General features: G+C 58.9%; 1 protein-coding gene across 4 annotated transcripts in view; it reads right to left on the minus strand.

Annotated features, from left to right (window-relative positions):
• Positions 1-13,359, minus strand: part of ECE1 (endothelin converting enzyme 1) — a 117,715-nt gene that overhangs the window by 26,202 nt on the left and 78,154 nt on the right. For all 4 annotated transcript variants that reach the window (XM_075906542.1, XM_075906541.1, XM_075906543.1 and 1 more), the window contains exons 5-9: positions 6,331-6,455; positions 4,182-4,328; positions 3,940-4,005; positions 2,025-2,216; positions 208-350 (exon numbers count right to left, since the gene is read on the minus strand). In XM_075906542.1, coding sequence (XP_075762657.1) covers positions 208-350; positions 2,025-2,216; positions 3,940-4,005; positions 4,182-4,328; positions 6,331-6,455 — 673 coding nt within the window. The remainder of the gene's footprint in view (positions 1-207; positions 351-2,024; positions 2,217-3,939; positions 4,006-4,181; positions 4,329-6,330; positions 6,456-13,359) is intronic.

Consider the following 13,359-nt stretch of genomic DNA (forward strand, 5'->3'; position numbering starts at 1 on the left):
CGATGGGGGAACGCTCCCCAGTGGCGTGTGCAGCAGCGGTGCACCTGCAGACTCCCCCTGAGCGCACTCGCTCCACAACCCCTCTGGTGAGGGGGAGAGGTGACGGGTGAGAGCAGCACCCTGCCCTAAGCCTTTCTTGGTGCATGGAGTGGATTCTGCGGGGGGTGTCCTCTCCCAGCATCGCCACGCGGAGGTAAGAGCTCTCACCATCTGTCCGTGGCTTGGATGAGGTTGGACACTTGCTCCAAGTATTCTCTGGCATAGAGCACCACTGGCTCGGACTCATTGAGCTCCACGGGGTAGAACACGGCAGTGAGGAAAGGAATCCAATCGATAGCCGGCGCCACGTTCTGGAAGAGAGGCAGGTAAAAGCTGAATGTCCGTCCCGGGAGACACAGCGCACAGGAGGCAGGGCTGCTACCGGGACCATGTCTCAGGCAGCTGCGATCCCCGCCTTATGGACCCTGTAAATAGCCCTTCCCACCAAGACTTGGCTTCAAGTACGTTTTAACGTCAGCTGCACGATGAGTGTCTGAGGCCAGGTCTGGGAGGCAGGAACCCACAGCTGCGGGTGGCTCTTACTTTGAGACCGCCCTGTCTTGCGGGTAGGGTCAGGCGGACTTGGCTGCTCCAGGGTCTTGAGCTGAGCTCGCGGGACCCCTCAGGGAGGAACCTGCAGTGGTGAGCAACTTCAGCGAGGAATGGCCCCTGGCATGCTGCCAGGGCACGCCAGAGAGATGTGTTATCGACTGCTCCTGCTCTACGCTCCTGGGGACCCCGATTAGCCCTGTGTGCCTGGGGTCAGCCTGTGCAGAGATGCAGGCGATTACCCCTCGCCAGCGAGACACAGGCCCCTCACCATAGAATGGGCGAGTCGGGATTTGCAGCCATTGCTACAGGTGGCAGGGGGCAGAATGATTTCCTCTCGTGATCCCTCCAAAGAGAGAAGAGAGGTACCAGATCCAGAATGGAGGGAACGGCGCGCTCACGGTGACAAATGGCGGAACCTCGTCCCACTCCTCCAGGAATAACGACTGTAGCGGTGCCCCGTTGCCCCGTTACTGAGGACTGGACCTGGAACCTCTTCAGCCAAGCAAGTTCCTACACCTGGAGTAAAAGGAGCCGACTCCTAATCTTTACAGAGTGGCCCGGCCCCTGGCAGGGCCTGAGTCGCACTGCGCCAGTGCAGGCTGCGGGGTTCCTGACCTCCTCAGCAGCATCCTCATCTAGGATGCACATTTCACTCGTCAGACACGGGGAACGCAGTGAGCTCTCACCTGAGAAGGGCTGCTCTGTGCTATCCTTCGGGGAGGGAGTGGGGGTGTAAGAGGGGGCTCCTGGCTGGGGAGCTGTGGATACTGTTCTGGGGGTGGGGACAGCACGCGGTGCTCTCCCCACCCCCGGCCAGGGGCCACAGAGACATGCCAGCAGCTGGCTGCTTCCGAGAGCGGCACGAAGCCATGGCATGCAGGCAGCCAGATCGAAGATCGTAATCAACTGCCAGAGGCTCCAGGATCAACCAGTCCGTCACGACGGTCCGGCTGGAGACCACTGATTATGGATTTAATTTTGCACGGTCTCTCTGCAGCCCTGCCTTAATCCAGCCTTGTACCCAGCTGTTAGTAACAAAGCTTGAAACCAAATCTCCTGCACCTGGATGCTTCTACCCCCCAACAGAGACAACTAACATCTGCACGTGGGGACGCTGGCGCTGAGCTCTGAGGGGGCCACGCGCTGGGAGCTAGGAGGGATTACGGCCTCCCTCGGCGTCTAGCAGTCACAGCTGCTTCTGGGTACATGAACACAATCTGCCCGCCGGTTTCTGAGCCGAAGAGAAGCTGCTTGCGTGGCTCCCGGCTTGCACGGTGCATGTTCCGCAGCACTGCTCCCTCAGCACAGCAGGGACACTTCGGCGGTGGCAAAGTGGCGGTGGCAGGCTGCCGGCATCATGGTCGATATGTAGCCCCGCCCCCTTCCCCCAGCTGAGCCTTTCCGCCTCCCCTGCTGCCTAGGCCCGGCCTTACCTGGAGCTCTCGGGCTGTGACCTTGTGGTAGATCACTTCCTCGTCCCTGCGCTTCTCCTGAGGGATGGTGATGTTGGCCAGCGCTGTCTCAAAGTCCAGGATCTGCTGCATCTGCTGCCGGGTGGCCTCCTCATCTTCCCCCCCCAGGAGCATGCCCAGCCGCACCATGTAGTTCAGGTACCCGGCCAGCACCTAGACGCCAAGGAGAAAGCAAGACGGGGATTGGCGCTGCTGCTAGTCGCTGCTCCTGGCTGGGAAAGACACGAGGGAAAGGCCGGAATTCGCTCCCCGGGGTTCAGCCTGCAGCCACTCACCTGGAGCAGCCCTGCCAGGACAGGCCGGCGGGGCGCTGAGCAATGCGGAGACTCTGCCTGGCCTACACTGAATCGATTATCCAGCGAGGCTGGAAATAACCCGCCCTGGGTCACTCCTGTGCTCGCCCCCGGTTAGATGACTCTCCCAGTGAGGGAAGTGAATGGTTAACCAGTTAACCAGTAAACCTCACCTTTAATGGATGAAACTTACTGGCTACGGCTAACCAGTGGAGGATGGAGCAGGCGGGCAGTGGACTGGGATTGGGACGCAGGAGCCCTTCACCTGCCCTCCCCTTTAATCAGTTAACTGACTAAACTATGTGTTCAACCGGTTAACCAATCAAATGGGATTTTACATCCCTGCTTCCGGCTCAGGGCAAGCGTTTGCCTCCTGCGCGGCGCCCAGCAGACAGAGCGCCGTCTGCTCTCCTGCACCCCCCTCGGCACACCCGCCAGTCCTGACCACAGGAGACAGCTCGCCATGGCAGCCCCACAGTGCGCAGGCACCGCCCTCCCTCCGCACGTCACAAGTCAGAGACGCATAGAGGGGCAGATGCTGCCGTTTTTGCATCTCTTCGGAAGCGGATCCGTGTGCACAAGGCTAACGTTTCCCAAGGGTCCGCTTTACAGGCCACTCAAGGGGAGCCACAGGAAAGCCCCACTCACCCACGGAGACCAAGCACATTGAAAGGCATCCTTGCTAGCCTGCTTGCCTCTCCCTTTTCATTTCAGCCCCGCTCGCTCCTGAGCACAGAGCAGAGGGAGAACCACAGCAGTGACGCGGATAGTGCGTGGCGGCTACGAAGGGAGCGGCCTGACCGGACAAGAAGACGTGACAGGTGGCTGGCCCCCGGGTTTACTACGGACCAATCCCCAACTCATCCAACCGAGGCACGGTAAGCTGGGTGAAGGGACGGATCATTCGAGGGTGTGGGGTGAAGGGAGGAAGCAGCCCGGGGCAGAAGCCTTTTGGCGCCCATGGGTAGACGGGTTACGGGCGGAGTGACCCCCGTCTACCACGTCGGGGCGCGAGCAAGCCCCGACGCTTAGGGCCCCGGGCTGGGACCCGGAGAGAGGGCGGGACCGGGTCCCCCTTCCTCCCCAGAAGGAGCAGTCAGCTCCGAGCAACGCCGGCTTGGGCGCATAGCAGGAACAAGCCGCACACCTCCCGTAGGTGGAGGTTGGACCGAGGGGCTCAGGCCCCATCCCGCAGGGACGGGTAATGACTGTAGGGTCCGCTGACCACCCCCTTCCTTCTCGGGACGGGGGTGATCGCACCTGATTGCCCGGGCTTCCAACCTGGAGCCCGGCCGCAAGACAGACGAAAAGAGGTGAAGGGGTCCACCGAGCCCCCCTCTCGGCCCGGGAGGGGGTGATCGCACCCCTCACTCCTCACAGCCAGAATCGTGTCCCCCCTCCACTCCCAGTAGGAAAGTGTCACTGAGGCTGGCTCCTGTGCAGAGAACAAAGGTGAGTAACCTACAGAGATTTTCTGGCGCTCAGACACATGGATATTGCAGGGAAGAGTGGGACGGAGCCCCCTGATTTGCTATACGGCGCCCGTGCTGCAAGCGAGGCCGTGAGAGGAGATGGACGCTTACCTTCTCGTTCTCCGTTTTGTTCAGGTAGTAATCTCTGGAAGGGAGGCCGAGTCCCGACTGGTCCACCTGTAGAGTAGACGGAGCAGGAGTGAACATGGCGCCCAGCAGAGAGAAAGGCAAGGTGTGGCTATGGGACATGCTCTCCCCACGGGGGTACTGCTGAGGTACCCCAGTGAAACATGCCCATGCGGAGTGAGGAAAGGTGCCGGAACCGTCTCCCGGGAGCCAGGCTGTCTGCTCACCTGGATGACGTTGCTGTTGGAGTTCTTGGAGTCGGCGCTCACGTAGACAGAGAAGAAGGGGGAGGTGTGGTAGTGCGCCGTGACCTCCTGCAGTGTCTTGTTGAAGTTCTCTTTGTTCCAGGGGCTTGTGATATTCCAGCCACCGAGCTGAGAAAAGAGGAGCCCAGAAAGAGGGTGAAGACAGAGCCCTAGAGGTGCAGAGGAGGGGGACTTGTTTCCCGGGAAGGAGATGGCACCAGAGGCTGGCTGCACCGCCTACAGCTGCGCAAAGGAGGCAGACTCATGGACGTGTGGATCGAACACGGGCTGTGCACTGGAGTTCGACCAGCCAGCGTGGTGCTTTCTGCCTTGAGCAGTCTGCAGCCTGACCCCTCGCCTGCTCCTGCCTTCCTACGCCAAGCAGCGGGTCTTGACAAACGAACAACGGTCCAGCCTGCAATTTTCCAAGGAAGGGACACGCTGAGTCAGGGCGTACAGCGCTCTGCTCCCAACTCTCCAGAGCCAGCCGAGGGGCGCCTGACATCAGTAGCGCCCGGGGATCCCTCCTCTGATTAGCTACTTTTCCTCTTGCCCACCTCCCAAGCCATGCAGGTCTCAGAGCAGTGGAGCTCGGTGGGCGGGGCCGGGTCGACCCAGCTGGGAGATGACAGTGGAGCGGAGCAGGCGGCTGGGTCGCTCTGCTTCCCATTGGTGCAGAGTGCAGGGGGCCCCGTCCCCTGCTGCCACCCTGTCCAGGCCCCTCAGTAATCCCCTGGGTCACATCTCTCGGGGGAGGGGCTTTGGGGAGGTGCAATGCGGGCGGGAGGGGGTGGAGCAGGCTCAGGAGAAGGGGTGGAGTAGGGGTGGAGCAGGGGCAGGAAGAGATGGGAGGAGGCGGGGTCTGCAGCAGGGAGGGGTTGCCCCCGGCCCCACGGTCCTGACCAGATCTTACACAATTCCAGAGGCCCAGCTGGCTTGTGGAGGCACTGACCCCAAGAGTGGCAAATCTAACAGTGAGTGTCGGACCCCAGGCACGTGCACGAGCTCAGAGCTTCATTTGCATCCAGGCCCGTAGGTAACTCAGGGTATGTCTACACTACCCCCCTAGTTCGAACTAGCGGGGTAATGTAGGCATACCGCACTTGCAAATGAAGCCCGGGATTTGAATTTCCCGGGCTTCATTTGCATAAGCCGGGCGCCGCCATTTTTAAATCCTGGCTGCTTTGAACCCCATGCCGCACGGCTACACGCAGCACGAACTAGGTAGTTCGGACTAGGCTTCCTAGTTCGAACTACTGTTACTCCTCATTCCACGAGGAGTAACGGTAGTTCGAACTAGGAAGACTAGTCCGAACTACCTAGTTCGAGCCCCGTGTAGCCGCGCGGCACGGGGTTTGAACCAGCCGGAATTTTAAAATGGCGGCGCCCGGCTTATGCAAATGAAGCCCGGGAAATTCAAATCCCGGGCTTCATTTGCAAGTGCGGTATGCCTACATTACCCCGCTAGTTCGAACTAGGGGGGTAGTGTAGACATACCCTAAGTAACTAGGCAGGCTAGACCAGCCTTTCCTTTCTAATTAGCACTGGCTCTGCGGCGTGAGGACACACACGGACTGCTCAGAACAGCACCCCTCTTGGCTTTGCTGGAGAGAGTCCATGTCTGACGTGGCCCTGAGCACTGAAGATCCTGGGTGAAATTTCCAGAGGACACTGAGCTGCCCTTTGTGCCAAGCCCCAGGGTCAATCAATGGCAGCAAGGCACCTATGTGCCAGGCGTGACTTTCAGAACCTCCCTCCTGCTTTGCATGCAGCCTGGGCAGCAGACAGGAAGATGCAGATGCCCTGACCCGAGGTTACTCATGGGTAGCCCTGTAGGAGGTGGCCTCCCTTGGGTAGAATGGCCCATCTAGGGCCTCAACCCAAGTCCGTGATACCGGGGTGAGACAGACGTTCCCATTCCAGGCCATTTACCCTGCACTGCACGATTATCAGAGACGCAAATGGCCGTCGTGGGTTTACATCCAGAATGGGACTAAACACGGTGTCTGTGGCAGAGGGAGCATCCAGGAGCCGCTGTGGGAACCTGCAGCTGCGTCAGGCCCAGCGTCAGGGCCGTGGGACCTGGTGTGTGCATGGGGGAGGCCAGACTCCTTTGAATGGAGGATTTTACCTTCTCAATCAGCTCCATCAGCGGCTTGGCCTTTAACTCCTCGATCTTGGTCTCATTCATGCAGGACTGGTAGTAGCGCTGGGCCTTGCGCTCGGCCTCGCTCGACACGTTTGCTGTTGTGTTTTCTGTAAGAGAAGCCCAGCAGGGAGACTCCATGTGAGCCAGAGGAGGGATGCACGTTCTGTGCAGGAGGGACGGCCTGCGCTTTGTCAGGAAAGCAGGGATTAACCAGCAATGGAGGAGGTGCCAGGCTCTGTGGCCCCACGGCAGGCCTGGGGATCGGAACGGCCGGGCTGTCGAAGCTCAGCCCTGCCCATATTGAGCATGGAAGGGAGGCGGTCTCCCCTAGGGCTACTAGGTGTCTGGTTTTTTACTGCAATGCCCTGGCAGCTCCAATCGGCATCACTGATGGGGCCATAAAAGTTCAGTTGGTGGCACAGATTAACTCCCTGCCTGGCTCTGCGCAGCTCCACTGACGCTGTTGGCATCTCCATCTGGCTCCTAGGTGGAGAGATGGCCAATGGGGCTCTGCTTGCCGCTCCCACCCCAAGCACCAGATAAGCAGCTCCCATTGGTCGGGAACTGTGCCCAATGGGAGCTGAGGAGGCGTGGCCAGAGCCGCATGGTCACGTCTTGGCCTGGAAACCAGAAGGAGATGCTAGCAACTTCTCAGGAACTGCCTGAGACCCCACTCTTGGTACTCCCCTGCACCCCAACTCCCGCCTCAATTTTGAACCCCCTTCTGCATCTCACACCCTGGCCCAAGCCTAGAGCCTGCACCCCCAGCCAGAGCTCCCTGCCCCCTGGCACCTCAACCCCTTGCCCCAGCCTGTAGCACTCTCCTGCCCCCCAAACCCTTCATGTCCATCCCCAGCCTAGCGCTCACACCCCCAGCCGGAGTCGTCCCCCGCCCTGCAGCCCAGCCCCAGCCCCAGCCCCAGCCAGGAACTCCCTCCTGCATCCCAAGCCTCTCATCCCTGGCCCCACCCCAGAGAAAATGAGTGAGTGAGCAAGGTGGGGAAGAGTGAGTGATGGGGGAGGGGGAGGGGACAGGGTCTTAGAGAAAAGGCAGGGCTTGGGGGGGGGGGGGAATATTTGGTTGCCTGCAGATAGACAGCTGGCAGCTCCAGCCTCCCCGCACGGTCTCTCTGAAGAGCTCTCTCAGTCCAATGTATTGTAATGGAAGGACAGTATATCCCCCCTCCCCCGCTGTCCACACTGCTATCTTTGAGGCACTGGCAGTACTGCTGTTCCCAGAGGGAAGACTCTCTGCTTCCCACAGGACATCTGTGATTTGCTGCCCCCCTCTCCCCGCTCCCCCATCTTCCCCTTCCTCCAGCTTCAAAGACTGACACTTGAGAAAACAACCCCCTTTGCTCCCACAGGCCTCGCCTGCACTAAGCGTTTTTGAAGCCCTCTGGCTCCCTTCCTGTAGTTCACTGGGAATCCCCGGTGGCTTGGAGCCATCCCAGTGGGATCTCTCTGTCCCAGGGATGGCCTGCCAGCCAAAGGAAGCCAGCTCACAGCAGCCCTATGTGCTGAGAGCGGCAGGGACAGGAGCAGCCAAACACAAGAGCAGAGGTTATTCGAATCCCCCAGATGCTCCCAGGACCCCATTCTCATCTCAGTTTCTAGACAGCTAGAACATGCTAGAAAAAATCATGGAGGGAATCCTCAAGGAATCCATTTTGAAGCAGTGGGAAGAGGGGAAAGTGATCAGGAATAGTCAACATGGATTCACCAGAAGCAAGTCGGGCCTGACCAATCTGATTAGCTTCTACGGCAAGGTAACTGGCTCTGTGGACATGGGGAAGGCGGTGGATGTGATATATCTTGACTTTAGCAAAGCTTTCGATACAGTCTCCCACAATATTCTTGCCAGCAAGTGAAGGAAGTATAGATTGCATAAATGAACTGTAAGGTGGATAGAAAGCTGGCTGGACTGTCGGGCCCAACGGCTCGATGTCTGGTTGGCAGTCAATTTCAAGCAGGGTGCCCCAAGGATCAGTTGTAGGTTTTGCTCAACATCTTTATTAATACCCTGGATAAGGAAACGTATTGCACCCTCAGCAAGTTTGCAGATGACACTAAACGGGGAGAGAGAGATACATTGGAGGGCAGATTGATCTAGACAAATTGAAGGATTGGGGAAAAAGAAATCTGATGAGGTTCAACAAAGACAAGTGCAGAGTCCTGCCCGTGGGATGGAAGAATCCCAGGCATTGTTACAGGCTGGGGACTGAATGGCTAAGCAGCAGTTCAGCAGAAAAGGACCTGGGGATGACAGTGGATGAGAAGCTGGATATAAGTCAACAGTGCGACCTTGTAGCCAAGAAGGCTAATGGCAGATTAGGATGCATTCGGCACTGGTGAGGCCATATCTGGAGTATTGCATCCAGTGCTGGGCCCCTCACTATAGAAAGGATGTGGACGCATTCGAGAGGGTCCAGCGGAGGGCAACCAAAATGATGAGGGGACTGGAGCACTTGACCTACGAGGAGAGGCTGAGGGATTTGGGCTTATTTAGTCTGCAGAAGAGAAGAGGGAGGGGGGATTTGACAGCAGCCTTCAACTACCAAAGAGAGGTTCCAAGGAGGCTGGCGAGAGGCTGTTCTCAGTGGTGGCAGGTGGCAGAATGAGGAGCAAAGGCCTCAAGTCATAGTGGGGGAGATCTAGGTTGGATATTAGAGAAAACTATTTCCCTAGGCAGGTGGGGAAGCGCTGAGCTGGGTTCCCTGGGGAGGGGGGTGGAATCTCCATCCCTAGAAGTTTTTAAGTCCCGACTTGCCAAAGCCCTGGCTGGGATGACTGCGTTGGGGTCGGTCCTGATGTGGGCAGGGAGCTGGACTCGATGACTCCTGAGGTCTCTGCCCGCCCTGGGATTCTATGAGTCTATGATTCTATCCCCAGCTGAAGCCTCCGCACTCCGGGTGCCACTGTGTCCCTTATGGGCCCTCTGTGGCCAGAGCCGAGGGGGAAATGAGAGCGCGAAGACTGTGCTGGTCGGACAGTTGGGCAGATGGACCCGGGTCAGTGGCTGGGCTTGGCACACATGCAACCCTGGCAGCGCTTCAGGTGACTCTTGGCTTGTGGACAGGCGGCTAGAAGAGCCTTCCCTGCGCTCCCCAGAAGGCAGGCCCGCCGACAGGGTAGGGCTGGGGGAGACGGGAAAGGGAGCCCAGCGCTTTGGTGGTGGCCAGGAGCCCCGGGCCCTTGACAGTGGCCATGGGAGCGCCATACCGCACACTCTGGCGGCTCTGCGGGCCAGCAGCGGTGGGCTTGCTGGGCTGTCCCAGCCCCTTCCCTTCTGCTCCGCTCCTTTTAGGCGCAAAGAGCTTTCCTTCCCCCAACCTCCGCCGCTGCCCAGGGCCCGGCAATCCTGTGGGCTCCCCTGCCAGGTGGAGCTGGGCGAAGGTCAGTAGCTGGACGGTGCATTTTGCATAACAGCGCGAGCAAGAGGCTGCTTGTTCAGAAACGTTTGCAACAGGCAGACCCTGGCAAAGGGAGCGGAAGACACTGTTGAGAAGCCCCTTCTGGCTGGCAACTTGCTGGGCTCCTGCAAAAGAGAGGGCGGGCCACCTGACTCCGGTCTCCTCTTGTGTACCGGAGATGGAGGCGCATGTTCAAATCCCTTAGAAGGCCCCTCGCTGGGCGCCCATAGAACAGGCAACGTAGAAGGCAGCATCTTACACTGGGAAGGAGACCAGGGTGACTTCCTGCTCTGCCATGGGCCTCTGCTCCAAACCCATCTTCCCCTGGCGCTGCAGGCTGCTCTGGCATGAGCTGCCGTGTGACGTCTCCCTGAGGATCCCGTCGCAGCAGAGGCCAGAGCAGGTGAACGGGACGTGGGACCCTGTGTGACTGGAGGGGCTGGAGGAGAGCACTGTGACGGAGGGACGGGACGTCGCCTTGCCAGGGTCTCAGGCTGTGGGGGGATGAAATACTTTGAGAAGAGGCAGGGGGAGGCCTCGCAGCAGCTGGGCTGATGGAGTAGGCTCCACCTGGAACAAAGCCAGGCTGGAGAGCGTGAGAGGGGCTGGCCTGGCTGCCGTGCTCTGACCTGCTGCCCCTGCATTGGGGGGGGGAGCTTGGCTCCATTCCTGTCTGGGGGTGGCCTCATTTTGCGACTGTCCTTGACCAAAGGCCTTGGCAAGGAACTGTCTATTGGGGCTCGATTTCCTCCTGCAGCGGAGTCTTGTCTTCAGAGAGAATCCAGTCCCTTGGCCACCAACGCTTCAGCGGCTACGGCAACGGCTCCCCCTCTCGCTGCCCCTCAGCTCCGCCAGCCGATGGTAGCTAGATGCTCCACCTCCCGGACCTGGCACGCCAATCCCTCCACCTCCCAGCCCCAGTGGCCCCAGCACCCCCGCTCTGCCTCCTGCCCCCCGCTCTGCCTCCCACCCCCAGCAGCCCAATTCCCCAGCACCCCCGCTCTGCCTCCTGCCCTTCTCTGCCTCCTGCTCTGCCTCCCGCCCCCGGCAGCCCAATTCCCCAGCACCCCCGCTCTGCCTCCTGCCCTTCTCTGCCTCCTGCTCTGCCTCCCGCCCCCGGCAGCCCAATTCCCCAGCACCCCCGCTCTGCCTCCTGCCCTTCTCTGCCTCCTGCTCTGCCTCCCACCCCCGGCAGCCCAATTCCCCAGCACCCCCGCTCTGCCTCCTGCCCCCCGCTCTGCCTCCCACCCCCGGCAGCCCAATTCCCCAGCACCCCCGCTCTGCCTCCCGCCCACATGCTCAGGGTTTAGCTGATCGCCATTTTTGGGGTCGGGAAGGAATTTTCCTCCAGGGTAGATTGGCAGAGGCCCTGGAGGTTTTTCGCCTTCCTCTGTAGCATTGGGCACAGATCACAGCTGAAGGACTCTCTGCATCTTGGGGTCTTCAAAGTATTTGAAGGCTTCAATATCTGAGCTATAGGTGAGAGGATTATTCTGGGTGGGGTGGGTGAGATTCTGTGGCCTGCACTGTGCAGGGGGTCAGACTAGATGATCATAATGGTCCCTTCTGACCTTAAAGTCTATGAGTCATGAGTCTATGAGCCCAATCCCCCAGCACCTCCGCTCTGCCTCCCGCCCCCGGCAGCCCAGTCCTTCAGCCCTTGCAGAGGGATCAGGCTGCCAGGGCCGGGCCCCGGGGGGAGGATCGGGCTGCTGGGGCCGGCGGTGGAGTGGACGCCCTGGGCCTGGCCCCTGCTGACCACAGGTTTTGTCCTCTGGAGCTGAAGGCCAGGAGCCTGTGGCAGGTGGCGCGGGGGCAGGGAGGTACCCAGGCTGCCCAGTGGCAGAGCTCTCTCCCTGGGCTGGAAGGACGCCAGGGAGCTGGCACATCTGAGCACCAGGAAAAGGAAACCCCCATCCACTCGCATGAGCTGGAGAGAGCCAGAGCCAGGAAAGGCCTTGGTTGCCATGGGAATAACACCGGGCCCAAACCAGCTTCTTTGCTGGGGAAGGGGCAATCAGGGGAGCTCCCTGCGGGCGCCATTTGAGTGGTGGGGGCTCACTTTCGTGCTGGAAGTCTGCTCACCTAGCCCGGGGTGCAACCAACCTCTTGGACCTTTCACTCTGGCCCTCGAGCCCCAGCGGGGCAGAGGCTTGTGCATGCATGTGCGGCTCCACACGGCTCCTGGAAGCTGAGGCAGCCAGGGGGCCCGCACACTGCCCTGCCCCAAATGCCAGCCCTGCAGCTCCCATTGGCTGGGAACCTGCCTGCAGATGGGGCAGCACACAGAGCCACCTGGCTGTGCCTCCATGTGGGAGCACAGGGGGACATGCCACTGCTCCCCAGGAGCGGCTTGAGGCACCCGAGCCCCACCCCATGCCACGGCAAGCTTCCTGCCTGTCGTGGGCCACGTTGTGTCCTGGAAGTGGCCACCAGCAGGTCCAACTCTTAGACGGAGGCGGACATGTCACGGACCATGAAATCTGGTATTCTGTGTGCAGCTCTGTCATTCATGCTTAAACTTCACACTTTACGCCTAGGTCTTAACAAAGACACTAATTACCTTACCCATTACAAAGATAGCTTCCCCAATTATCACCTCTAATATCATTAGCTCACAGACATTTACCTCCCCCCCCCGTCATCCCTCTTCTGTTCTGAAATTTGATTTGTCCTTTTCATATGTTTTCATTTTTTTGATTGTATCCTTTGGTATATATGGTTGTGCCAATTTTCTTCCACTCTTTGATCTGAGGAAGTGGGTCTGGCCCACGAAAGCTCATCACCTAATAAACCATCTTATTAGTCTTTCAAGTGCTACATAGTCCTGTGTTTTGTTTCTCGACCCAGATGGCACTTTTAACAGCCATTCAGCTTGGGTGTAATATGTGATGAGATCAGAAGCTGGGAGATCGAGGAGCAGTAAACAGGGGGCATAGCTCAGTGCTTTGAGCATTGGCCTGCTAAACCCACGGTGGTGAGTTCAATCCTTGCAGAGGCCATTTAGGAATTTGGGGCAAAAAATTGTCAGGGATGGTACTTGGTCCTGCTGTGAAGACAAGGGACTGGACTCAACCTTCAAGGTCCCTTCCAGTTCTAGGAGATAGGCAATCACCATTATAATAATTAATGGGTGTCCTCCAGAGGCCACCCAGCAGCTGCTCCACAGGTCTGCAAGGGCAGCAGGGTTTGCCTGTTGCCCTCCACCCTGGGGCTGTTCTGGAATATAACTGTCCCTGCTATCAGAGCTTCCCACTCTGTTTTATGAGAAACAATCGAATTTCAGGCACATCCCATTGTCCTGGCACAACCCCACCCTGGCCTTGCTTTAAGTTAGGGTAGGAGGGAGCTGCCTACCGAATGTGGTGGCCCTAGCTCTTCCCGTTTGAGAGTTCTTGAACAGACAGACTCCAGACTGGACGGACAGACGCAGATAAAATCCAGGGCTTCTCTCAGCTAATTAGTAAGGTACCTTTCAAAAAACTAGAGTTTTCAAGAACCTAAGTAGCACCTGAATGTAACATAAGAATGGCCAGACTGGGTCCGACCAAAGGTCTATCCAGCCCAGTGTCCTTTCTGCCCACAGTGGCTAATACCA

This window comes from Pelodiscus sinensis, chromosome 23 (assembly GCF_049634645.1).
Source record: "Pelodiscus sinensis isolate JC-2024 chromosome 23, ASM4963464v1, whole genome shotgun sequence".
Taxonomy (NCBI): domain Eukaryota; kingdom Metazoa; phylum Chordata; order Testudines; family Trionychidae; genus Pelodiscus; species Pelodiscus sinensis.